Here is a 25,889-nt window from a genome sequence, read left to right as displayed (position 1 = left end):
TTATAGTAAAAGTAGATGCAATCTATAGTCCATTGGGTTAACAAGTGTCGAGCATGCAAACAAGGATGCACCCTATTATCCAACTAACAAGGTGACTCTTGCATGCTACCTAGTCTATGATGGGAAAACACCCTGCATGAGGTGACAATTGCATTCATTAAAAACCGTGACACCTTGTGGATCGGCCAGCCCTTGGACGCACCTGTACTGGTTTGGCCTACCCTTGGACGACCAAGTACAGGTTCGGCCAGCCCTTGGACGCATCAAAACATGTCTTCTTCCTTTACATGGACGACTCCCAATGTGTGTACATGTTTTCGTCCTTTACTATATCCTTTAAATACCTAGTAAAATTCAAAACTACACACATAGAAAATTTTTAGTTCCAGAAAATGGCTCAGAGAAACTTCATTGTAACAATGCACTACAATGGTTATATCATCAACGATCTAACTAACGGTTTCTCATTTAGCAATACCGAAACAATACGTTTCAAAGTACATTGCATGTCCGATTTTATGCATTTGAAGGAACACATTGAAACAAAATTGCAACTTTTCGTAATTGAAATTATATATCTACTTCCATTATTTAAAGGAGACAACGACAACATTTTTTACATCATGAAAAAAATTGAGGATGACGATGCAGTCAATGTGATGTTCGAATGTCACAATTCCTTTGCTCCTCTAGACTCGCTGGAGTCATATGTTCGCATTGTTGGTGCTGACCTTAATCAAACACAAGAGTCTCATTCTCATAAATATGGTTTGAGTCAACCCACTAATGAAGAGCCAACACAAAACAACGAACCATTCATACCCAATGAAGAGGTGGATGAATACAATGATGATGAAATACATGAAGTGCGACATGTAGATGATAATGATGAATATATCGTTATGCCTTCACAAAATACAAATGCACAACCGATAAGTATGTATGCCCTGCCGGCGCACATGCGAAATATCTGTTTAGAGGAGTCACAACCTGAATCAAAATTTGGTTCATACAAAGGAAACTGTAACGCTGATGATTTATATAATGGAATGGAGTTTGAAGACAAGAAGGCGTGCTTTGCTGCTTTACAACATTGGCATATCACAAACAATGTTGACTATTCGGTGTATAAATTTGACAACAAAAGGTACGTGATCAAATGTAGGGATCCAGATTATCCATTCAAATGTAGAGCTTCAATTAGCAAGAAGAACTCAAAGTGGACGATCGGTAAGCTTCGTGTACCACATGTCTACAGAACTACTTCAATGCCACAAGACCATAGACAACTTACATAGAAAAGGGTCTCTCACTACATCAGGGATCTCATTAACACCGACCCGTCGATGAAGGTAAAGCTTATAATCGCTTATATTACAGAAAAGTATGGGTATATAATATCGTACATGAAAAAATATATTCCTGGTATGATAATAGATTTGCAAACGTTTCCTGCATTTTCAAACGAAGGAAGCTAGTTGGGTGATAGGATGATCTTCCATCGTCTATTTTAGGCGTTTCAACCGTGCATCCATGGTTTTGCTTATTGTAAGCCAATTTTGCAAGTCAACGGAACATGGCTGTATGGAAGGTACATAGGGACCTTGTTGATGGTTGTGGCATAGGGTGGGAATGGTAACATTTTTCCAATCGCATTCGCAATTGTCGAGGGTGAAACCAAGGATGCTTGGAGTTTCTTTCTTTGCAATCTGAGAAACCACGTGGCACCCCAGCCCAATATATGCCTAATATCAGACAGACATCCATCGATTAAAAGTGCCTATGATGATCCTGCAAATGGATGGAAAGATCCTCCGTCTTCACATGTCTACTGTATCAGGCACATCGCGAAAAACTTTATGTGTGCGATCAGAGACAAGGAACTACGTAAAAAACTCGTCAACATGGGTAATAATCTACTTTTATACATAGTACATTTGTCAATTGAATTTCATGTGCTTGACATGTTGATTATTTATAACATGATATGCATTGACGGAGTAGAAGTACAACTACTATAGAGCCGAAATTCGACAGGAAAATAGAGATGCTTTGGAGTGGATTGAAAATATCCCCTAGGAGAAGTGGGCAAGGGATTTTGATAGAGGACAACATTGGGGACACATGACAACTAACCTTGCCGAAGCAATGAACTCTGTGCTAAAGGCAACCCCAAAACCTTCTATAACACCCCAATTCTACCCAATAATTTATTCGCAAATCAGAGTATAAAATTCAAGAAAACATACACATTGGGATATTACATTCCGTCATTCAAATCATTTACGACATTCACGCCTTCACTTAGATACAGAGCACATATACATAAACGGACAATTAAAATTAATCCTAAAAAATCACTTTATCAAAATAATAATTTTTTCTCGCAGCGGAATTCACAAAACTTGACAATAATTTATTTTAATCATAACATCTTCACCAAACAACTTTGAGTCACAAACCAAAGTAAAAAATCACTAAAAATCATTCAAACATAAGAATTAATAAAACAATCGTTTATCCCCCCGAGTGCTACGTATCAGAGCGACCATCGACTCGACTCACAGTGTCTAAATCTTCATCAAAGCCATCACCTTCACGTTACCAGTATAAAGGTAACAGCGAAACAAAAGAAAGGGGTAAGATATCAAACCATATAAATAGGGTGATGATAAACAGTATATTTAGGTTCAAGTCATAATAATCATCACTTTGCGGTATAATCATTACAGTCTAATTTACTTCACCGTTTTAAATTAAAACAACACATGTCACAATATCTCACATAATTCATATTCATAATACACAACGATTCACATAAATTCACATATCAAATCACATGAACTCATAATCACACAAAAGTAATGCGACTCTAACAAATGCACATGCATGTGGTACCCAAGGCTTCAGCCCCCATCGCCAATTGCCAATAAATAGAGGCATCAAAACAGGCATAAGCCTTCGTCGCTGGTTGCTAATCCAGGCCGTCACTAAAACATGCAAATCATGAGACACTGATGAAATGCAACAAATCACAAACATCACAGAACAACGTCGCGAGGCATACGCCTATATCACAAATGTTACCAATAAATAGAGGTAACTCAATGTCACTTTATCTCTTGCATTTCGCAGTAATCACAAAATCATAACATCGCATCGTCACTGGCCATAGGCCTACAACTTAATATCACCACGTCATAACAACATGTCAACAACAATGCATACACAACAAGTCAACAACTATAGTCGACAATCAACAACTACTCGTCACAATTAACAAAACGACAATTCACATGAATTCAACAATTCACTACGTCACAACAATTACAAAAGAAAACACGTCGCATCACAAAACACCGGCTATCAGATTATTTCCAGACGCGCCTAATTATTCTACTCGGTAAAATTAGTTCCAGTCTGCTAATTATTTATTCATTCACTGTTAGAAAACTCTTCCTGCTACTAAACCAACTGATACTGAATTCACTTTTATTAAATTGGTAGAACTCCTATTGCTATACTATTCATAACTTTCTCTGCAAAAATACTAAATTGTTATTAGCTACTGTCCTGTTTTCCATTCTATTTACTAGTTATTTAGCTGCTACTGAATATCATAAAAATGAGCTCGTGGCTGTAATTCCCATTCTGCTAAGTTGATCTCCATATTTATGATTAATTTCATTGCTGATTATAAGTCTTGTTAGTTATGGTGTATGGCTACTAATTAAATTCAATTACTAGAATATTATGCAGCTACGAGTCACAGGCAGTTAGATAATTAAATAGTTATTCCCCTATGAACATAGGACATCTGCCCCTATGCCATATGTACCTGTCCCTCAACTATATGCTAACCGTACCACAAGGGGACTTAAGCTAGAGGGCGCCCGTCCCTGGGATATGTCGCCCGCCCCACTTTTCCTCTTCACCAGGGGACGACCGTCCCTTCTTGTGGCCCCCGTCCCTACAATTTTCTTCTTCTTCCCATACTCGATTCTTATTCCGGTGTCAGTTCTCAGTCCAAAAAAAAATTTCCAATTTCAGTAAGATTTATAATCACAACATCACCAATTAATTAACAACACAGAACATATGTGTTCATCATTGTAATATGGTGGGAGAACTGACTTTTTGAAATGTTGCGAATAGCAAGAGTCGCCAACGACTTTTATTTTATCCAATTGGAAAGGCAAAAAGAACAGGAAAGACCTTTGAAAGAGATTTAGTTATGGGGGTAGATTATATAAAGGGAATGTGTAAGCACCCTTTGTATCCATGGCTATCCATGGGCTATTAATTTGCATAGCTCACTTGTTTGTTTGAATTGTTTGAAAGAGTGTCGTGTGTGAATTGAAAAGATTTTGAATAAGGAATTTAGCTTGTAAATAAGTTTGGCCTTTTTGAAAGTAATTTGAAAAGAGACGTGAAAAGTAATTTTGAAGTTTTGAATGTTGAGCAAGCAATTAAGAGTGCCTACCCTAAGAGTGGATCTTTCTTGTTCTTTAAGTTTTTCGTTTGAAAGGGCTATCCATACCATAAAGGGTAGGTAGTCTTTTCATTGGATGTATCGGGTCATCGAGGGTCATCGTTTGCCATAAGTCTATCCATACCATAAGGGAGGTAGGAAGTCTTAGGAAAGGACGAGAATAGTCATTTGTAGGCAACCAGTGAAGATACCTTAGCATTCGAAGGGACGATCATCATTTTATTTGAGGCAACATCGAGGGACAAGATCATTTCATCGTTTAGGCAACTCGGAGGGACTATGATCTTTTGATGATGTTTTTTATTTATAGGCAATCATGCTAAGGCATCCTCGTATCCGAGGGACTTGACTATTTAATCGAAGGCAGCATAAGAGGAGTTACCCTAAAGGTGTGTGTCTGTGTGTGTGTGAAACAAAGTGATTGATTTATTTAATCCTGAAAATTAGGGTTATTCTATGTTCAGTTTTATCTTGCCATACGATCCTATTAACATACATCTAAATAGTTTATAGCATTTTATAGGTGCGGAAAGTAAAAGCAGAAAAATTAAAGTCCTACGCTATTACAAGGATTTGGGGAGGGGGATTACATAACCAAAAACGAAGAAAGTGCGGAAAAGTAAAGGCCCTAATTACTATTACATCACAAAAATTTGCAACCTATACACCTTCTAGAATTTAAATAAATAGATAAATGAATAATTAAATAAAATGCTTAAATTAAACAAACATGCGACATTCATAGAGTATGAGATGAGAAGAGAAGATCGCGAGTTGAAATTTAAGGTTTGAAAATAAGTGAAAATAAACCTAAAATTATAAACTTAAATTATCTAATTAATTATTGGTTAAAACCTAATTAATTAAATTGGTTAAAAACCTAATGGGTTAAAAAACCTAATTAATCAAATTAATTATTATGGCTAAAAACCTAATTGGCTAAAAAAACCTAATTAATCAAATTAATTATTATGGCTAAAAACCTAATTGATTAAAAAACCTAATTAATTAGATAAATTATTTTTGGATAAAAAACCTAATTGGCTACAAAAAAACCTAATTAATTAAATTAGTTTTTAAAAAAGTTTGACTAAATTAAAATGAGGATAAAAAAGGGTAAGCAAAAACAAACCAAAGGGGGTGCAATCAGCAAGAGAAAACATAGGCCATGAGCCCACTAAGCCCAACACCATAATTGGGTCCAAGCTGTAATTCAGTTTAGAAGGGATATGCAATTTCGTGGTGTACGCGCAATCTGCTCCCTTTTGACCAGAGGAAGTACCTGCAAAAATAAGATAATAATAAGAATAGAAATAATAGTAATAATAATAATAATAATAATAATAATAATAATAATAATAATAATAATAATAATAATAATAATAATAATAATAATAATAATAATAATAATAATAATAATAATAATAATACAATAAAAGAATTGGGGTTTAGAAAATTAAATTATGGCCAAAATTATGAATAACCTTGATTTGGTCAAAAATCATAAGGTTTTTGGCCAAATACAAATAACCTTGATTTGGCCAAAAGTCAAAAGGCTTTTGGCCAAATACGAATAACCTTGATTTGGCCAAAAGTCAAAAGGCTTTTGGCCAAAAAAACACGTGGGGTACCCCTTGAGGTCAAGTGATAAAGCTCCTTCCACTTGGTCAATTCATATGAAACCTGTTCATAAACAACTGCAATGTTACAGTTAAGAAAACAAACGGAAAAATAAAAAAGTGATCAAAATAAAATCAAAAAAATATAAAAACCTGATTATAAATAAAATAAAATAAGATAACGAAGCTACAAATTTTTTGAGATTTTTTTGAAAATATGCAAATAGAAATTAAATCAAATAAAATAGAAATAAAATAAAATAAAATAGAAAAACGAGGAATTTGCGATTTTGAGCATCGAAATCCTTTAGAATTCTATCTAAGTTTTAGAATTCTATTCTAAAGGAGTATTGTTCCTCGATTTTTTCTAAACTTCTAGAAAAAATTCGGAGCAAATCGAAATAGTAGTTTCAGAATTCGGCTAATACTCTGAAAAATTTACCACTCTGCTGCAATCGGAATTAGAGTGACGGAAGATTATTCGTAACGGTCAAAAACGACGGTAAAGGGTTTTTTTGTGGATGGGTGTAAAATTATGAGAGTTGTTGATTGTTAGTGTATGGGAACGGAGAATTTGGTAGAGGTGAATGGTTGGTGAATCGTTAAAAACAAGAGTTGTTAGTTATTTATAAGAAAACATTAGGTTAAAAGGAAAATGGGCTTGGATCTCACTAAGAGCTTAATTTATTTTATTTTTCTTATTTTGAATTATTTAAATGAATAAATCAAAATAATTGAGATAAAACAATTTAAGGGGTGATTGGATTAAAACTGTGGCCCAATAATGAATTTGCTCAATTTGGATTTTATGCACTGACTCAAAATTTCCCAACTCTCACCAGCCATAATTTTCTCAATTTTCTTTAATTGGGAATAATTTTGAATTTGTTGGAAAGCTTAGGGTGTCCTCTTCAATTATTTTTCGCATTTGGGGATTTTTGTCTTTAAAAATGAGAGGGCAAATTTTGGGGTATGACAATCATCATCGATTACAATTTTAATTCAAACCTCGCAAACAACACATAATCACCTAACAACATAATCTTTCCGACAATTTTTCGGATTAACAACACAACAACATCATCATACATATTTCATGAAATTTTCAGGAAATCAATCGAACAAACACAGACACCAAAAATCATACAACACATAGAAAAAATATTAATCTTCTAAACCCCACATACGGTCCATCATATTCCCGTTTATAGAGCAAGAACCCCACCTTTACCTTATATTCGGAGTCCGCTCTACAATTTCGGTCAAATCCCAGCTTTTCCGGCTTTGCGTAATCCTTCCGGTTTCTTTCCTCTTCCACAATTTATCTTCCTTTCCGCAATTTCTTCTTCACAGCAATGTCTTTTCGTAGCATCACCAAAACCCTTATTCCTCTTCTATCTGCTACTATTCCCTCCTCAAAACGTTATATTACTGAGTTTCCAAAACCTAGGTGTATTACCTCACAAATTCCAATTTGGGCCACAACCAATCACACGTGCATCACAATACTCAGCCCATCTAATTTATTTTATACTATACTCCTTGTTTACTCAATACCTCGTATTTTCCGGTCTAATTTTAATTACTCGGAAAATTTCCAAAACATCAAATATTATTCCAATAATATTTCTAATACTGAAAATATTAAAACTCTCAATTAACCATCGATCCGCTATCCCGAAATAATACCGACTAAATCGTCCCAAAATGCAAAAAATCAATAAATAACACAAATGACTAAATTAAGCAAATAATCATTTTTCCGGGCGTTACACCTTCCAATAACTTCTTTGGTACAATCCACATATTTTTGGATGGGAGCGTTATTTGGTAAACGCGGCCATGAATGGACAAAGATGTTGACATCAGGTCAAACTTTTACAGACAATTGTATCAAGGGGATGTCTGAAGAAGTCAACAAAGCAAGCAGTCACAATGTAATGCAGTTCGACTGGGAGAGATTCTATTTTATGGTGGCCGAAAGAATAAACCGCAACGATGGTCGACCAACTGATACTTATGGTGTTGATTTACGAAAACGTATCTGTGATTGTGGAAAATTTCAAGCGTTTCATTTGTCTTGCTCACATGTTATTGTAGCATGTGAAAGTATATGCCAAGACTACACCATTCACATACCAGACGTGTTCAAGATTCAACATGTTTTTAAAGTCTACCAAGAAAGTTTCCAAATCCTCCCACATCAAGACAATTGGCTGCAATATAGAGGAGCTACTCTTTATCATGACGAGACTATGCGTAGGAAGAAAAAAGGTCACCCAAATAGTACTCGGATTAGAACCGGAATGGACGACGTGGAAAAGGAAAAGAGAATGTGTGGGATCTATCGTGAAGTAGGCCATATCCGAAGTAAATGTCCAAATGTAGCCGGCCCGTCTAATAGGCCATAATGTTTACTTCAACTAGCTTTATGAATGTAATATAATGTCTTTTTAATTGAGTTTGCATTTCGATTATAAATAACAACCCAAATAAAACATAACTAAAACAACATTCAAGGATAACGAAAAAAAGACAGTCACAAATAAAACAATGACACAAGAAACAAATAAAACATAACCAAGAGATTGTTAGAACAAGATTTGTTCTGATCAATATTCTTGTTTTGATAATAACAATGTATATGAATTTTGTATAAGACAATGTGGTACTCCTATGCATTTTCCATTTCAGGAAATATATAAGGAGTATGCACAATTCAGCGCTAAGAAGCACTGACTCAAAAGATTCTGGATTGCAACATCAGAACATGCTCTCGCAAGACATCAGAAGATGGTCAAGCAGAATCAGAACATGGTCTATGAAGCATCAGAAGAACTTAAGATCAGAAGCAGAAGCACTGAAGTTCTTATGGTATCATGCTAAAGCACTTCAAAGTCAGAAGACAAGAAGATACTCTGCACCACGTTGTAACTCTGATTCTGATTATTCAAACGTTGTATTCACAAAATCTGAGATCAGAAGTTAGTACTAGCTGACAGGCTATGAAGTTGACAAAACAGTGAAAACATTAAATGCAAAGCTGTCCAGTCACGCAACGCATTAAATGCATTCCAACGGACATCTTCTCAAATGCCTATTTATAGTGAAGTTTTGATCAGAAGCAGCAATGAATTTTGGCAAACATACTGAAACGCTGTTGAAATCAAAACACACGAACTTCATCTTCAACCTCACATACTTTGTAATATTTAGTGAGTGTTAAGCTTAGAACTTAAGAGAAATATCACAGTTGTGATTATAGCTTTCTAAGAAGCAAATTCATACTCTTGTAAACATTTATTTTACATTGATTTGTAAAAGGTTCCTAGAGTGATCAGTAGACTCTAGAAGACTTAGAAGTTTCTAAGTGGTGATTTCCTAGAGTGATCAGTGAGATCAGCAGACTCTAGAAGACTTAGAAGTTTCTAAGTGGTGATTTCCTAGAGTGATCAAGGTGTGATCAGTATACTCTAGAAGACTTAGAGTGTTTCTAAGTGGATAACCATTGTAATCAAGATTGATTAGTGGATTAAATCCCCAGTTGAGGTAAATCACTCTAAGGGGGTGGACTGGAGTAGTTTCGTTAACAACGAACCAGGATAAAAATATTGTGTTCATTGTTTTTATCTTAAGAGTTTTTAAAGTTACACTTATTCAAACCCCCCATTTCTAAGTGTTTTTCTATCCTTCAATTGGCATCAGAGCACTGGTTCTAGGTGCAAGCACTTAACCGTGTTAGAAAAATATTCAGGGTGAGAAAAACACAAAGTCAATATGGTTGATATTGTTACATCCACTTCTACATCTACTTCAAATGATCAACACAACAATGGAAATGGAAATGGATATCTAGACCACCAGCATTTGATGGTGAAAATTTTGAATACTGGAAAGATAGATTGGAAAGTTACTTTCTTGGTCTAGATGGTGATTTATGGGACTTGCTTGTGGATGGTTACAAACATCTAGTAAATGCTAGTGGAGCAAATATGTCAAGACAAGAAATGAGTGATGATCAAAAGAAACAATTTAAAAATCATCATAAGTGAAGGACTATTCTGCTGAATGCTATTTCTCATTCTGAATATGAGAAGATATCAAACAGAGAAACTGCCCATGACATCTTTGAATCATTAAAGATGACTCACGAAGGAAATGCCCAAGTCAAAGAGACAAAAGCTCTTGCATTAATCCAAAAGTATGAAGCCTTCAAGATGGAGGATGATGAAAACATTGAAACAATGTTCTCAAGATTTCAAACTCTAACTGCTGGATTAAGAGTGCTTGACAAGGGATATACAAAGGCTGATCACGTCAAGAAGATCATCAGAGGCTTGCCCAGAAGATGGGGCCCAATGGTGACTGCATTCAAGATTGCAAAGAATCTGAATGAAGTATCTTTGGAAGAGCTGATCAGTGCCTTGAGGAGTAATGAAATAGAGCTGGATGCTAATGAACCTCAAAAGAAAGGTAAGTCTATTGCTTTAAAATCTTTGAATAAAGAATGCACTAACGCTTTTCAGGCGGAAGAAGAAGATTCTGAAGAATCAGAATCAGAAGAAGAAGAAGATGATGAACTGTCCATGATCTCCAGAAGGGTAAACCAACTCTGGAAGAGTAAACAAAGGAAGTTCAAGAACTTCAGAAGTTCTAAAAATCCTGATAGAGGAGAATCTTCTGGAATCAGAAGATCTGACAAAAAGAAGGTCACGTGCTTTGAGTGCAAGGAGCCAGGACATTACAAGAGTGAGTGTCCAAAGCTTTAGAGGGAGAAACCCAAGAAGAAGTTCCAGAAGAAGAAAGGTCTTATGGAAAATTGGGATGATTCAGATTCATCAGACTCAGAATCAGACTCTGAAGACAAGCAAGCCAACATAACGCTGATGGCTACTGTGGATGCTGAATCAGAACCTACATCAGAATCAGACTCCGACTCTGAAGAGGTATTTTCTGAACTGTCTAGAGATGAGCTAACTTCCAGTTTAGCTGAAATTCTTGAAATCAAGGCTAAGCTTAGTATCAAATACAAAAAGCTGAGAAAGCTCTTTGTATCTGAAACTAAGAAGCTTGAATTAGAAAATTCTGAACTCAAAGAAAAAGTTTTAAAACTATCCAAAGATGCTAAGTCATCTTCTGGTTCAGAAAAGTCTATTCCAAGCTTGAACAATATTCTTAAAGAATATGACTTGAGTTTCAGGAAGTTCTTATCTAGAGGTACTGGAAGAAGTCAACTTGCCTCTATGATATATGCTGTTAGTGGAAACAAGAGAGTTGGCATAGGTTATGAGGGTGAAACCCCATACAAACTTGAACTTGTAGATGATATGAAAATCACATATACAAGCCATTGTATGATTAGTTCAAGTATGGCCACTCCCATGTGTCATACCCCAAAATTTGCCCATACTATTTCTCTTGTTCAAACTCAAATCAAGATACAATATCCAAAGACACCCTCTCCTAAACAAAGTTCAAAGAATTAGGGTTTTGTTGTTCTGAGAAGAAATCAACAGATCAAAATCTCCAAGGCATCCCATATGGTCTATGATACCCCACACTACCTCCATACACTAAAATTGAGAGAGCTATGACTTGTTGAAGTTGGTCAATTTTGGAGAAATGCACAAAAGTTAATGTGAGCAAAATTGACTTTTTGGATCAATAGACCTAAAATATGGATTTAAGACATGTCTATGGGCTTTATATGGACCGTTAAACTAATTATTTTATTTTCTATAAGATTTATTTGATTTATTTGAATTTTAATTCATTTAAATATAAGTAAATCATATAAATATGAAATATTAGTTTTAAGCCAAGATTCGATTTCCCATCAAATATAACCAGTCAAAGAGAATCTTGAGGGCCAAGTAATTTCATTGGTGCATGGCTAATGTTGTTATCTTTTTATTTATTTATTTTTGATTTTATTCAATATAAATCAAAATAAATTACAATAAAATACCAAAAGATTGATTTAGGTTTATAATTCTATTCTTTTTAACCAAAATCAAATCTCCAAGCCAAAAGCTCAATCACGTGGACTTCATGGGACAACAATAGCAAGTTCTCAATCAAATGTTTCCTCTTTCAAAGCAAATATTCTTGATCCAAATTTCTTTGATTCTCTCCAAATATGTGTGACCTAATTCAAACCCTCATATATAGAGGAGCATGTCCAGAACGAAAGAGGGGACTTTTGGCCGCAGAAAAAAGCCATACCGCAGACTCACAAAATCGTGAATCAAAAGAGGAGAAGAGATAAAATTCTAGTCCAATTCAGACCACCTTGAGCATCCTAAACGAATTCCCGGTGATTCCTGAACGCGAACCAACCTTCATCTTCAATCAGAAGATACTGAAACGCGTTCTCCCATTCACGTTTTCATGTCAAACGTTTTCAAACTCTTACTCATTCATGGATGAATCATAAATCGTTTTTGAATGTGCAATTATGTTTATAATGCTGTTGGTGATCTGCTGATACCGTTTAATTAGAATTTTGCTGCAGGTTGAAGGAGACCCCATTGTTAGGGTTTCAAAGCTTCAAATTGGGGTTTCCCAAAATAGGTAAAATTAGGCGAAACCAATGGTACGGTTGCGTTTCAGGGGCCAATCTCGATCGATTCATGGTGTCATAACATATTTTTGTTGTTCTGTTTTAAGTTTCGAGATCTACAGGTCCAGGTCCAAACGAACAAGATGATGAACAGTGGAGGCGCAGGGTTCGTTGGTTTGAATTATGTTTTTTTTCTTTTTTTTTATATATTATTTAATAGTGTTGTATGTATAACAAAGCGCGCGTTTGGTTGGAATGGTAAACGTAAATGAACGTGTTCCCCAAGGGCCTGGGTTCGATCCCCAGGTTTCAACACTATTTTTATGAATTTGCTTGTCCCAAGATCCTGTGCACTACAACAACAAAGCCTCGCGGTGCACCCTCAAAGATTAGCCATCAGATTGTTCTCTCTCCAAATCTAACGGATGAAGAAACGCTGGAACACCATGAATGTCCTCAGCCAACCCGTACCTGATCAAAAGCTGAGTCATTCCATTTTCTTTTAATTTTAATTATATAATTTGTTTTTTTTTTTATAGTTGTTTATATACAACTTCTTTCTAATTTTACTTCTTCATAAGAAACATAAAAAATAAAAATATTTATTTTAATTGTTAATGATAATTTTATTTAATTAAACTTCTAAATTAATTTAATTACTTAATTACGTTAGCATTCCTTTTAATATTTATTAGGATTAGGAAATTTAATCAAAACCTTATTTTCACCGATTTAATTAATTGGGTTGAAAACCAACAATTAATTCGTTTTTTTTATTCTATTAACCATGGCTAACTTGCGCCCTAATCAGGGTTTACGAGGATCATTCATACACTAAAAAAATATTTCTTTTCTGTACCTTTTCAGGGTTGGTTTTTCAGGTGCCTTCCGACTACGCGCCACGTCAAATACGAAGCTAAGTATTCGATTCATTTAAATTTCAAAGTCTACTTTGTTTCCTTTGATTTTAAGGTTTGCCCTTATATTTCTTGAACTGTGCATACGTTCACTCTTTTGTTTCTGCCTTTGCCTTTTTCAGGTTTATTTCCGAGGTTTCCTCCGACCGCCAACCGTATCAGATCAAATTCGAAGCTAAGTGTCTTTTATTATTATTTTATTTATTAATTTCATTATTTTTACTTTTATGGTTAATAAAGTTCGCCTTCGAACCGATAATGCACTCACTCTCTGTTTTCTGTCTCTTCTTTTTCCTTTCCAGGGTTTGTCAAATGCCAAAGCTACGTCGTTGGTAACCCTAAACCCTATTTTATTTTATGGCTTTTATTATTACTTGTGCCAAACCCTGTTGGGGATCCGCTGGTTTCACTTTCCCTCCCCTTTATTGCTTTATATACTGCGTGGTTAGTAATTTAGGGAGTGCAAATTTAAACTGGATTAGAGTCACTAATTACAAGATAAATAACTGATTTGAACCACATGATTGATGCACACACGCACTCTTTTGGGGTAACCTCTCTGTTGCCTTGTTGCCTGTTGCCTTGTTGCCTGTTGCCTTTGTGTTTTTTGCAGAATAAGCCATGTCCCTCGAATACGAGGATACCTCAGCCATGCTGCCTCGATAAATAAAGGTCATGCGACCCTAAATGATGCTGCCTTCGATACACAAATATGACCTCGACCCTCGGAAGTTGCCTACGAAAAAGGCTGAGGTATCCTCTGGTTGCCTACGAATAAGGCTTATTCTGATCCTTACCTTAGACTACCTGCCCTTCTATGGCATGGGACAGTCTTATGGCAAAGGATGTTTCGACGACCCTTCAACCTCCAAATGAAAGGCTTCCTGCCCTCTTATGGCAAGGATAGACCCTTTCCCCTGAAAGGCTAAAAGAGACCTATCATCTAAGTTTAAGGTAATTGCTTTTAATTGCCTTGCTCTGGCTAAAGTTTTTTTATATTCTTTCTCATAAACCTCCAAAAGGGCTACGCTCATTTACGAGCTAAAGTCCCTATTCTTTTTCTTCTACATTTCTGAAACAAAAAAGAGCAAAGCAATTAAGAGCCCATGGAAAACCATGGATGCAAAGGGTGCCTTACACCTTCCCTTTGCATAATTACCCCCCGAACTCAAATCTTTTTAAAAGGTGTTTTCCTGTTTCTTTTAGCCTTTCCGATATTTGGATAAAATAAAAGTCGGTGGCGACTCTTGCTTAACCGCGACATTTCGATAAAAAGTCAGTTCACCGTATTACACCATGATATTAGGCTCACTTCACATGCTAAAAGCTTTCACATTACACACACAAAGAAGCATGTGACACAAAATAGAAAATATCATGTTGCTCAAACTAAGGAATATCATGTTGTACCTCCTGTTAATTATCATGCTAAACCCAAGTTCAATCAAAACTTGAGGAGAACTAACAAGAAAGGACCCAAGAAAATATGGGTACCTAAGGAGAAGATAATTTCTGTTGCAGTTATCCTTGGTAGCAAAGAAGACAAAGCAAAACATGTCATGGTACCTGGACTCTGGGTGCTCGCGGAACATGACAGGAAAAAGGTCTAGGTTCCAAGACCTGGTGCTTAAGTCCGCTGGAGAAGTCAAGTTTGGAGGAGATCAGAAGGGCAAGATAATTGGCTCTGGAACCATAAGTATTGGTAACTCTCCTTCCATAACTAATGTACTTCTTGTAGATGGGTTAACCCATAACTTATTGTCTATAAGTCAATTAAGTGACAATGGTTATGACATAATCTTTAATTAAAAGTCTTGCAGAGCTGTAAGTCAGAAGGATGGCTCAATCCTACAGGCAAGAGAAAGAACAACATTTACAAGATTGATCTTCAAGATCTTAAGAATCAGAAGGTAACTTGTCTTATGTCTGTTAGTGAAGAGCAATGGGTCTGGCACAGAAGATTAGGCCATGCTAGTTTGAGAAAGATTTCTCAAATTAACAAACTAAATCTGGTCAGAGGACTCCCTAATCTGAAATATAAATCAGATGCTCTTTGCGAAGCATGTCAGAAAGGGAAGTTTTCCAAACCTGCATTCAAGTCTAAGAATGTTGTTTCTTCCTCTAGGCCGCTAGAACTTCTGCACATTGATCTGTTTGGCCCAGTCAAAACAGCATCTGTCAGAGGGAAGAAATATGGATTAGTCACCGTAGATGATTATAGCCGTTGGACACGGGTAAAGTTCTTGAAACACAAGGATGAGTCTCATACAATATTCTTTGACTTCTGCACTCAGATCCAATCTGAGAAAGAGTGTAAAATCATAAAGGTCAGAAGTGATCATGGTGGCGAATTTGAGAACAGATTCTTTGAGATTTATTTCAAAGAAAATGGTATTTCCCATGATTTCTCTTGCCCTAGAACTCCACATAAAAATGGAGTTGTAGAGCGAAAGAATAGGACTCTACAAGAAATGGCCAGAACCATGATCAACGAGACCAATATGGCTAAGCATTTCTGGGAAGAAGCAATAAATACTGCATGTTATATTCATAATAGAATCTCCATAAGACGTATTCTTAATAAGACTCCTTATGAATTGTGGAAGAACAGAAAGCCCAACATTTCTTATTTTCATCCTTTTGGATGTATATGTTATATTATGAACACTAAAGATCATCTGAGTAAGTTTGATTCTAAGGCACAGAAGTGTTTCCTTCTTGGATATTCTGAACGCTCAAAAGGCTACAGAGTATACAATACTGAAACATTGATTGTTGAAGAATCAATCAATATCAGATTTGATGATAAGCTTGGTCTTGAAAAGCCAAAGCAGCTTGAGAATTTTGCAGATATTGAAGTCTCTAACTCAGAAGCTGAAGAACCCAGAAGCAAAGTGTCAAAAGATCAAGTTGCTGCTTCATTAGAAAACTCAGAATTTCTGAAGAGCCAACTATCAGAAGATCTTCTAGACTCACCTCTGCTCACTCAGAAGATGTTATCCTTTGGAAGAAAGAAGATCCTATCAGAACCAGATCATTCCTTAAGAACAATGCAGAATGTCAATTTGGTCTAGTATCTCTTATCGAGCCAACTTCTGTTGATCAAGCTCTGGAGGATGCTGACTGGATAATTGCCATGCAAGAAGAACTCAATCAGTTTACAAGGAATGACGTATGGGATCTTGTTCCAAGACCAAAAGGATTTAACATCAGTGGAACCAAGTGGGTCTTCAGAAACAAGCTAAGCGAAAAAGGAGAAGTTGTAAGAAACAAAGTCAGACTGGTTGCTCAGGGCTATAGTCAGCAAGAAGGCATAGACTATACAGAAACCTTTGCACCAGTGGCCAGGTTAGAATCTATTTGCTTATTAATTGCTTTTGCCACTCAACATTACATCACTCTATATCAGATGGATGTTAAGAGTGCCTTCTTAAATGGTTATATATATTAGGAAGTATATGTCCACCAACCTCCTGGTTTTGAAGACTCTAAGTCTGCAGAACATGTTTTCAAATTAAAGAAATCATTATATGGCCTGAAGCAAGCTCCTAGAGCTTGGTATGAAAGATTAAGTTCTTTCTGGATAATGGTTTCACTAGAGGAATAGTGGATACTACTCTCTTTTGTAAAACCTTTAAAAAGGATATTTTAATTTGCCAAATATATGTTGATGATATTATCTTTGGAACCTCTAATGCTACACTTGGAAAGGAGTTTGCTAAGTCTATGCAGGCTGAGTTTGAAATGAGCATGATGGGAGAACTCAAGTACTTCCTTGGGATCCAGATCAATCAAACTTTTGATGGAACCTATGTTCATCAAACTAAGTACGTGAAAGAACTTCTGAAGAAGTTTAATCTTTCAGAAAGCAAAGAATCAAAAACTCATATGCATCCAACGTGTGTTCTAGGTAAGGATGAGGTAAGTAAGAAGGTAGATCAGAAGCTCTACAGAGGTATGATTGGATCTTTTCTATATCTTACTGCTTCTAGACCTGATATTTTATTCAGTGTTTGTCTATGTGCAAGATTCCAATTAGATCCTAGAGAATCTCACTTAACAGCTGTTAAGAGAATTCTGAGGTATCTGAAAGGTACTACTAATGTTGGTTTAGTCTACAGAAGATCTGAAGAATACAACTTAGTAGGATTCTGTGATGCTGATTACGCTGGAGATAGAATTGAAAGGAAAAGTACTTCTGGAAGTTTTCAATTTCTTAGAAGTCACCTGATCTCTTGGTACAGCAAGAAGCAAGCTACCATTGCCCTCTCTACAACAGAAGCAGAATATGTTGCTGCTGCTGGATGTAGTACACAGATGCTCTGGATGAAGAGTCAGCTAGAAGATTATCAGATATATGAGAGTAACATTCCTATCTTTTATGATAATACTCTGCTATATGTTTATCTAAGAAACTAATCTTACATTCCAAAGCTAAACATATTGCGATTAAACATCATTTCATTAGGGACTATGTTCAGAAGGGTGTTCTATCTTTAAACTTTGTTGATACAGACCATCAATGGGGTGATATCTTTACAAAACCCCTTGCTGAAGATAGGTTTAAGTTCATTCTTGAGAATATCAGTATGGATTTATGCCTAGAATGAGAAGATGAGAAGTTCTGATATATGGACTAGATTTGAAATGATAAGTTTTATTTCTTTTATAAGAAGTTCTGATTGTTAGTCAGTTAGATATTCTGATTCTGTTATTGCTAACGTTTCATATGTCTAAGTTGATTCATAATCTCTTTTAAAGCAAAACAGCTGTCACCAGCTTTTCCAGAAGATGAACACGTGTTCACTCTAAAGGGACAAGCATGCGTGCAGTTGATGAGACACCGCCCTAGGTAACTGTGCAAATCATTTCAAATATCACGTTTTTCCCTAACGTCACTCAACATTAAATGCATTGTTTTTCTGCATTTCGTAACTGTTCATTCTCAGAATGTAATTGCATTTGTTTTTTCAAATCCGTGACTATTTAAACCGCCCTCATCACATCATTTTCTCTTTTCACGAATTCATTCTCTCTCTGGTGCATGCATTTTTGCAATCTCTTTGCTCTCTTCCAAAACCCTAAACCCAAAAATCTCAGAAAAGTGTCAATGGCTGCTTCTTCATCATCAAATGCTGGTTCTTCTTCTCAACAACAAAAACAAGAACAAGAACAAGAACTCATTCCAATGATCACTTGCTCTATTCCTCGGGATCAGTTGGAGGTTATATGTGAACTGATGGTGGAAGTTGATAATCTGGAAGAACATCAAATCCATATCGAATACAACTTGGTTTTTCAGAAATGGTCGTCTTTGTTTCTTGAATTCTGTGGACCAGTATATCCAGACCTAGTGAAGGAGTTCTGGGTTCATGCGTTTGTTATCCCTAAATCCATAGTTTCGTTTGTTCATGGAAGGTTCTTCTCCATCACTGAAAACACATTGAGAATGTTGTTTGATTTGATGAATGCTGAAGGAGAGACTGAAGCAACTCTAAGAACAAATTGGGATGCAGTCTACACTGAAATCTTTACTGATGGAAAGAAATCAACTAGAGTGAAGGATCTGAAGAACATATACAAGATATGGACAAAGATTCTTCTAGGGTGTTTTTACCACAGGAAATCAACCCGTTCTTCTAATTTCGTCAACAACAATCAACAATACATCATGTATTGTCTTGGTACAAAGAAGAATGTGGATGTCTCTTACATAATTTTCAATCACATGTGGCATGCTGTAAAGGACTCAAGAGATGAGAACAGAACGAAGAAGAAAGGAAATGTTATTCCTTTTGGGAGGATTATTACCAATCTTCTGGTTCAAACCAAGATGGTTGAAGAGTTGGAAAATGCTGGAATAGTCAAAGATCCTTATACAATCATTGAGAGTGTTTTGAATGGTCATACTTTAAGGAAAATGGGTCTTATTCAAGCTGTTGATCCTGCTCCTAAACCAGATCCAAATCTTAGAAACAGAAGAGGTCTAGTTCTTCCTGAGTTTGAGTTGTTCTTTCTCAATGAACAACCAAATATTAAGGTTCATTACCTTAACATTCTCAAACAAGATGGTTCTGTGGATACTAAGGTTGGGACAAGTAGGCAGAAGCTTCCGTCTACCAAGGATGGTGAGATAGAAGTCTTTCCAGAAGTTGCTACCCATAAAGAAAGAAGAACCAAGAAAAAGCTAGACTTTCCTTCTGCCAGTGAGGAGAAGAGAAGTTAAGAGAAAGCTGATGAAGAGAAAATAGAAGTTGTAGTTGAAAAGGAGAATAAGAAAGAAGAGAAGATTGTTGAAAAGAAAAGAAAGAAGAAGGATAATGAGAAGGACGTAGAGAAGAAGAAGAAAAAGAAAGATAAGAAGAAGAAGAAAAAGAAGGCTGCTGAAGCTGAAAAGGAGAAACATGAAGAGGAAAATAAATAAGAAGCAAGGAAGAAAGAAATTTCTGCAGGAAAGAAGGTTGAGATTCAGAAGAAGAGGAAAGAAGTTGAAGCTGATTCTGAAAGGCCTACCAAGAAATCTAAAGGTGTGTCTATTTCTGAACCTGGTTCTGTTCCGATTGTTAAGTCAAAATCTGTACCAACAGAAGTTCAAAAAACCTCTCAACCAGAAATTCAACCAGAAAAAGCCTCAGCCAAATCACCTTCAACCACCAAAGTTCTCACCCCTCTTTCCTCACTCAAAACCACTCTTGCTTCTGACCATTCCTTTACTAAACCTATTCTTGATGTTCTACCCCTTCAAACCCTCTTTCCCCCTCACACAAATATCTCCACCTCTCAACCTCCTCATCATTCAAACTATGAACCTGTTACCTCCCCTGTTCCCAATAATGCAAATGCATCAGAATCTCCAAATTCTGATTCTTTACATGCATTATTCTGTGCCTGCAACTTTACTCCCAAACCTCGTCCTGACCCTGCCTTTGTCAACCTAGAATCTGAGGATGAAGCAGAATCACTGCTTTCTCTTGATAGAGAACCTGAATCCTACTTCATTCTGTATCCAGATTCCTCTTCCACCAAATTCAAAACCCCCAACCCTGAACTATCTGTTGGTGTAAGTTTTGAATTTCTGAAACAAAAGGTACAGACAGGACTAGAAGCCTTGAAAGTTGCACATAATGCCAAGACGGATTATGCTGCTACAAGAGGTCTCTGGATATCTTTCAGAAGGGAGATCAATTATGATCTTCCGAAGCTTCAGAAGAAGTGTGAAGCTGAAGCTCCTGGCCCTTGTGAGTTCCTAAGGGATTATGAATACTGCTATTTCTACCCCATCAGGAACATGAATTCTCTTGAAGAGAAAGAATTTGTTGACGAGCTTGAAGAGGTGCATCCTCTTGCTATGGTTGTGTGGAAGCCTTCACTCCACGTTCTGACTGGCGACTTTCAGTTCTTATTCAACTGGTTAAGGGAGAATCCCTCTACTAAGGCACCAAATATGGTATATCCAGAAGTTGAATACCCATCAGAACCTGCTGCTCCTACACCTCTAAAGAATTTGGCTGAAATTCTCCTGGCTCTAGAGAATTCAGATTCTGAAATCCCTTCTCCTGTGTTTGTTGAAGATGCTTCTGAAGCAGAAGCTGATGTTGAGAAACAAGCTATAGAGAATCATCTTGCTATGCAATCTCCTCTTAAGGAAAATCAAGCTGATGTTCTCATGGTCGATGCTGCTGCTGAGACTCCTCTCCTGGACAATAGCTTTGATACTTCTTTTGCTGGACCTTCTGTTCTGATGAACATCATGAAGGCTCTTCAACAAAATAAAGCTGATCTTGCTTCTCGTATGGATAAGCATGAGGAAACTCACAATGAGTTCAGATCTTTTATGAAGACGCAGACAGAAAGCACTGCTGAGATTCAAAACCTTCTGACCAAGATAGCTTCTAAGCTAGGCTAGTCGTAGTGTGTCTTGGTCTTAGATGTTTTCTTGTTTCTTGCATCTGCTTCTATTCCTCTTGTATACTTCTGAAATATTTTGTTAATCAATAAAATATTATCTTTTTCTCTTTATTATGTCGTTTTATCATCTGAATCTTTTATATGCTTTTTGATGTTATGACAAAAAGGGGGAGAAACATGATAATTGATTTGATTTATTATATCAGTTGCTGGGATTAAGTCTCAACATTCCTAACATTATTTGCAAGTTCTATGTCTTTGAGATTTGTTTGCAGGATTGAAGATATTCTGAAAAAGCTCAACTTGATAAGCAAATACATGAGAAAAAGCTCAAGCTTAGTGTTGTGAAGCTTCAAGATCAGAAGCAAGAAGAAGAATGTTCTGATAGTCATTCGTAGAATGCTCTGATGTTCTCGGTTGAGAATATGCTCTGATACATTTTCTTCATCTTATATGCTTTGATAAATGATATTCATTAAGAATGCTTTGATACATGATAGTTATCAAGAATGCTCTGATACATTCATGTTCTGATATTTTTTTGTCTAGTATGTTTCTGAAACATTTCAGGATGTAAAGATGCTCTGATGATGCTCTGATACATTCAAGAATGTTCTGATTCAATCAAGCATGCTATGACAACTAAGAAGAAATTCAATGCTCTGAAGCTGTCCTATGGAAGCAAGAAGCAGAAGCTCTGAATATTCTGAAGTTCTAGGCGAAGTGAAAGTCTCTGCTGAAATGAAAAATACTCAGGGAAGTCTTTTATTTATAAATTCTTCTAGTATTTATCTCAGGGGGAGACATATTCACACACTCTGATTATATGCTTATGCTATATCTGTGAAATTGTCTTTTGTCATCTGATATTCTGATTGCAAATTCATATCAATTATATATGTTTTTGTCATCATCAAAAAGGGGGAGATTGTTAGAACAAGATTTGTTCTGATCAATATTCTTGTTTTGATGATACCAATGTATATGAATTTTGTATAAGACAATGTGGTACTCTAATCCTATGCATTTTCCATTTCAGGAAATATATAAGGAGTATGCACAATTCAGCGCTAAGAAGCACTGACTCAGAAGATTCTGGATTGCAACATCAGAACATGCTCTCGCAAGACATCAGAAGATGGTCAAGCAGAATCAGAACATGGTCTATGAAGCATCAGAAGAACTTGAGATCAGAAGCAGAAGCACTGAAGTTCTTATGGTATCACGCTAAAGCACTTCAAAGTCAGAAGACAAGAAGATGCTCTGCACCACGCTGTAACTCTGATTCTGATTATTCAAACGTTGTATTCACAAAATCTGAGATCAGAAGTTAGTACTAGATGACAGGCTATGAAGTCTAATCTCTGACTAACAAAAGGAACGTTAGAAGCTACAAAAGGCAAAGTCAGTAAAAGCAGAGAAAAGCATGGCTCAAGGTAGTTGACAAAACAGTGAAAAAATTAAAAGCAAAGCTGTCCAGTCACGCAACGCATTAAATGCATTCCAACGGTCATCTTCTCAAACGCCTATTTATAGTGAAGTTTTGATCAGAAGCAGCAACGAATTTTTGGCAAACATACTGAAACGCTGTTGAAATTAAAACACACGAACATCATCTTCAACCTCACATACTTTGTAATATTTAGTGAGTGTTAAGCTTCAAACTTAAGAGAAATATCACAGTTGTGATTATAGCTTTCTAAGAAGCAAATTCATACTCTTTTAAACATTTATTTTACATTGATTTGTAAAAGGTTCCTAGAGTGATCAGTGAGATCAGTAGACTCTAGAAGACTTAGAAGTTTCTAAGTGGTGATTTCCTAGAGTGATCAAGGTGTGATCAGTATACTCTAGAAGACTTAGAGTGTTTCTAAGTGGATAACCATTGTAATCAAGATTGATTAGTGGATTAAATCCTCAGTTGAGGTAAATCACTCTAAGGGGGTGGACTGGAGTAGTTTCGTTAACAACGAACCAGGATAAAAATATTGTGTTCATTGTTTTTATCTTAAGAGTTTTTAAAGTTACACTTATTCAACCCCCCCCCCCCTTTCTAAGTGTTTTTCTATCCTTCAGAGATTACAACCATCAACACAATATCATCTGGTCCTAGCATCATCATAAGGACACCAGCGTCATTTTTCACGGGTTTCCCAAAATGAGTTACTCCATTTGGCCCTGACACCGTGACTTGCCTGTCAATTCTCCTTATCTTTTTACCATCGAGATTGTTTCCGTCTAACCAGCCGATCAAGTGCCTCTGTAGATGCTCAAATGTTTGCGTGTTCCAGAGTTCGATCATCAACGAAGGCTTTGTTGCTGAAAAAATAATGTTGCATCTCTCTTCATAAATGGAAACGTTGGAAAGGTGACTGAAGACATCTTCAAAAGTTACAATAAGCCTTTGATTGTAACTGATGTGAGTACAAATGAGCAATCCAAGCTTATTTATACGGAACAAAAAATTATTAAAATATATGTGCTCGGCCATCTATTGGCCGAACCTACACATGCACGCATCTTCTTCACGCGTTCATCCAACCTATGTCTTATTCGTATTAAATGCAAAGTTGTCCAGTCACGCAACACATTAAATGCATTCCAACAGACATCTTCTCAAACGCCTATTTATAATGAAGTTCTGATCAGAAGCAGCAACGAATTTTTGGCAAACATACTGAAACGCTGTTGAAATTAAAACACACGAACTTCATCTTCAACCTCACATACTTTGTAATATTTAGTGAGTGTTAAGCTTCGAACTTAAGAGAAATATCACAGTTGTGATTATAGCTTTCTAAGAAGTAAATTCATACTCTTGTAAACATTTATTTTACATTGATTTGTAAAAGGTTCCTAGAGTGATCAGTGAGATCAGTAGACTCTAGAAGACTTAGAAGTTTCTAAGTGGTGATTTCCTAGAGTGATCAGTGAGATCAGCAGACTCTAGAAGACTTAGAAGTTTCTAAGTGGTAATTTCCTAGAGTGATCAAGGTGTGATCAGTATACTCTAGAAGACTTAGAGTGTTTCTAAGTGGATAACCATTGTAATCAAGATTGATTAGTGGTTAAATCCTCAGTTGAGGTAAATCACTCTAAGGGGGTGGACTGGAGTAGTTTCGTTAACAACGAACCAGGATAAAAATATTGTGTTCATTGTTTTTATCTTAAGAGTTTTTAAAGTTACACTTATTCAAACCTCCCCCCCCTTTCTAAGTGTTTTTCTATCCTTCAGAGATTACAACCATCAACACAATATCATCTGGTCCTAGCATCATCATAAGGACACCAGCGTCATTTTTCACGGGTTTCCCAAAATGAGTTACTCCATTTGGCCCTGACACCGTGACTTGCCTGTCAATTCTCCTTATCTTTTCACCATCGAGAATGTTTCCGTCTAACCAACCGATCAAGTGCCTCTGTAGATGCTCAAATGTTTGCGTGTTCCAGAGTTCGATCATCAACGAAGGCTTTGTTGCTGAAAAAATAGTGTTGCATCTCTCTTCATAAATGGAAACGTTGGAAAGGTGACTGAAGACATCTTCAAAAGTTACAATAAGCCTTTGATTGTAACTAATGTGAGTACAAATGAGCAATCCAAGCTTATTTATACGGAACAAAAAATTATTAAAATATATGTTCTCGGCCATCTATTGGCCGAACCTACACATGCACGCATCTTCTTCACGCGTTCATCCAACCTATGTCTTATTCGTATATTCGTTTCAATGGATCGGCCAATAAAGCACCTACCATATTATGTTGTATTAAATTAATTTATTTAATAAAATATCTCATTAATTAATTTATTAAAAAAACAATTCTTATATTTATTTTTTATTATTAAATTAAATTAATAATTTAATATTATATTTTATTCATTTAATAGTTTAGAAAAAAATTATTAATATTAAAAAATCAAATAAATCAAATAATAATTTAAAAAAAAAAAAGGCCCATTTAAGGAACTCCAATTGGTAAGAAAAATTCTTTTCGTCCACCCCTTAGCCGAACCCTTACCTAAAAAGGTGGCATTTTGGCAAATTTTTTTCAGAATGCAGTAATGTGGTATTTTAGTTTCATATTTGTGAGTTGTGACATCCGGGTAAAAAAAAATATTTGGGTTGCTTTTGTTTTGGCTACGGCTGGTTATATAGCTAATTGCTCCGACACAATTACTATTTTTCTGACGCAAGAGTCACTTATTTTATATACTAAAATTGTGATTTGCTCTGAAAGTAAGTACATGCAAATCAATTTGCAGTAGTTATAGGAAACAAGATTCCTTTGTATTTTTGTGCAGATTTTCTCCGAAATTGCCATGCAAACAGATGTACTAATATTTATAAATGTTTCATTTCACAAGCAAGTTACCGGCGTAGGACACAAAA

General features: G+C 36.0%; 2 protein-coding genes across 2 annotated transcripts; both read left to right on the top strand.

Moving 5' to 3' along the window:
- The first annotated feature begins 392 nt into the window (after positions 1 to 392).
- Positions 393 to 1,298, top strand: LOC131648681 (uncharacterized). The gene has a single exon (XM_058918416.1). It carries the CDS (start codon positions 393 to 395, stop codon positions 1,296 to 1,298), a length of 906 nt encoding a protein of 301 aa, XP_058774399.1.
- Positions 1,299 to 7,925: 6,627 nt separating this feature from the next.
- LOC131648680 (uncharacterized) lies at positions 7,926 to 8,522 on the top strand. The gene has a single exon (XM_058918415.1). It carries the CDS (start codon positions 7,926 to 7,928, stop codon positions 8,520 to 8,522), a length of 597 nt encoding a protein of 198 aa, XP_058774398.1.
- Positions 8,523 to 25,889: the final 17,367 nt, after the last annotated feature.

This window comes from Vicia villosa, linkage group LG2 (genome assembly GCF_029867415.1).
Source record: "Vicia villosa cultivar HV-30 ecotype Madison, WI linkage group LG2, Vvil1.0, whole genome shotgun sequence".
Lineage (NCBI taxonomy): Eukaryota > Viridiplantae > Streptophyta > Magnoliopsida > Fabales > Fabaceae > Vicia > Vicia villosa.
The sequence above is the reverse complement of the archived record's forward strand: the minus strand, read 5'-3'. Positions and strand labels throughout refer to the sequence as shown.

Coding starts and splice junctions, on each gene's coding strand:
- LOC131648680 (XM_058918415.1), top strand. CDS start 7,926: ATGGGAGCGTTATTTGGTAAACGCGGCCATGAATGGACAAAGATGTTG.
- LOC131648681 (XM_058918416.1), top strand. CDS start 393: ATGGCTCAGAGAAACTTCATTGTAACAATGCACTACAATGGTTATATC.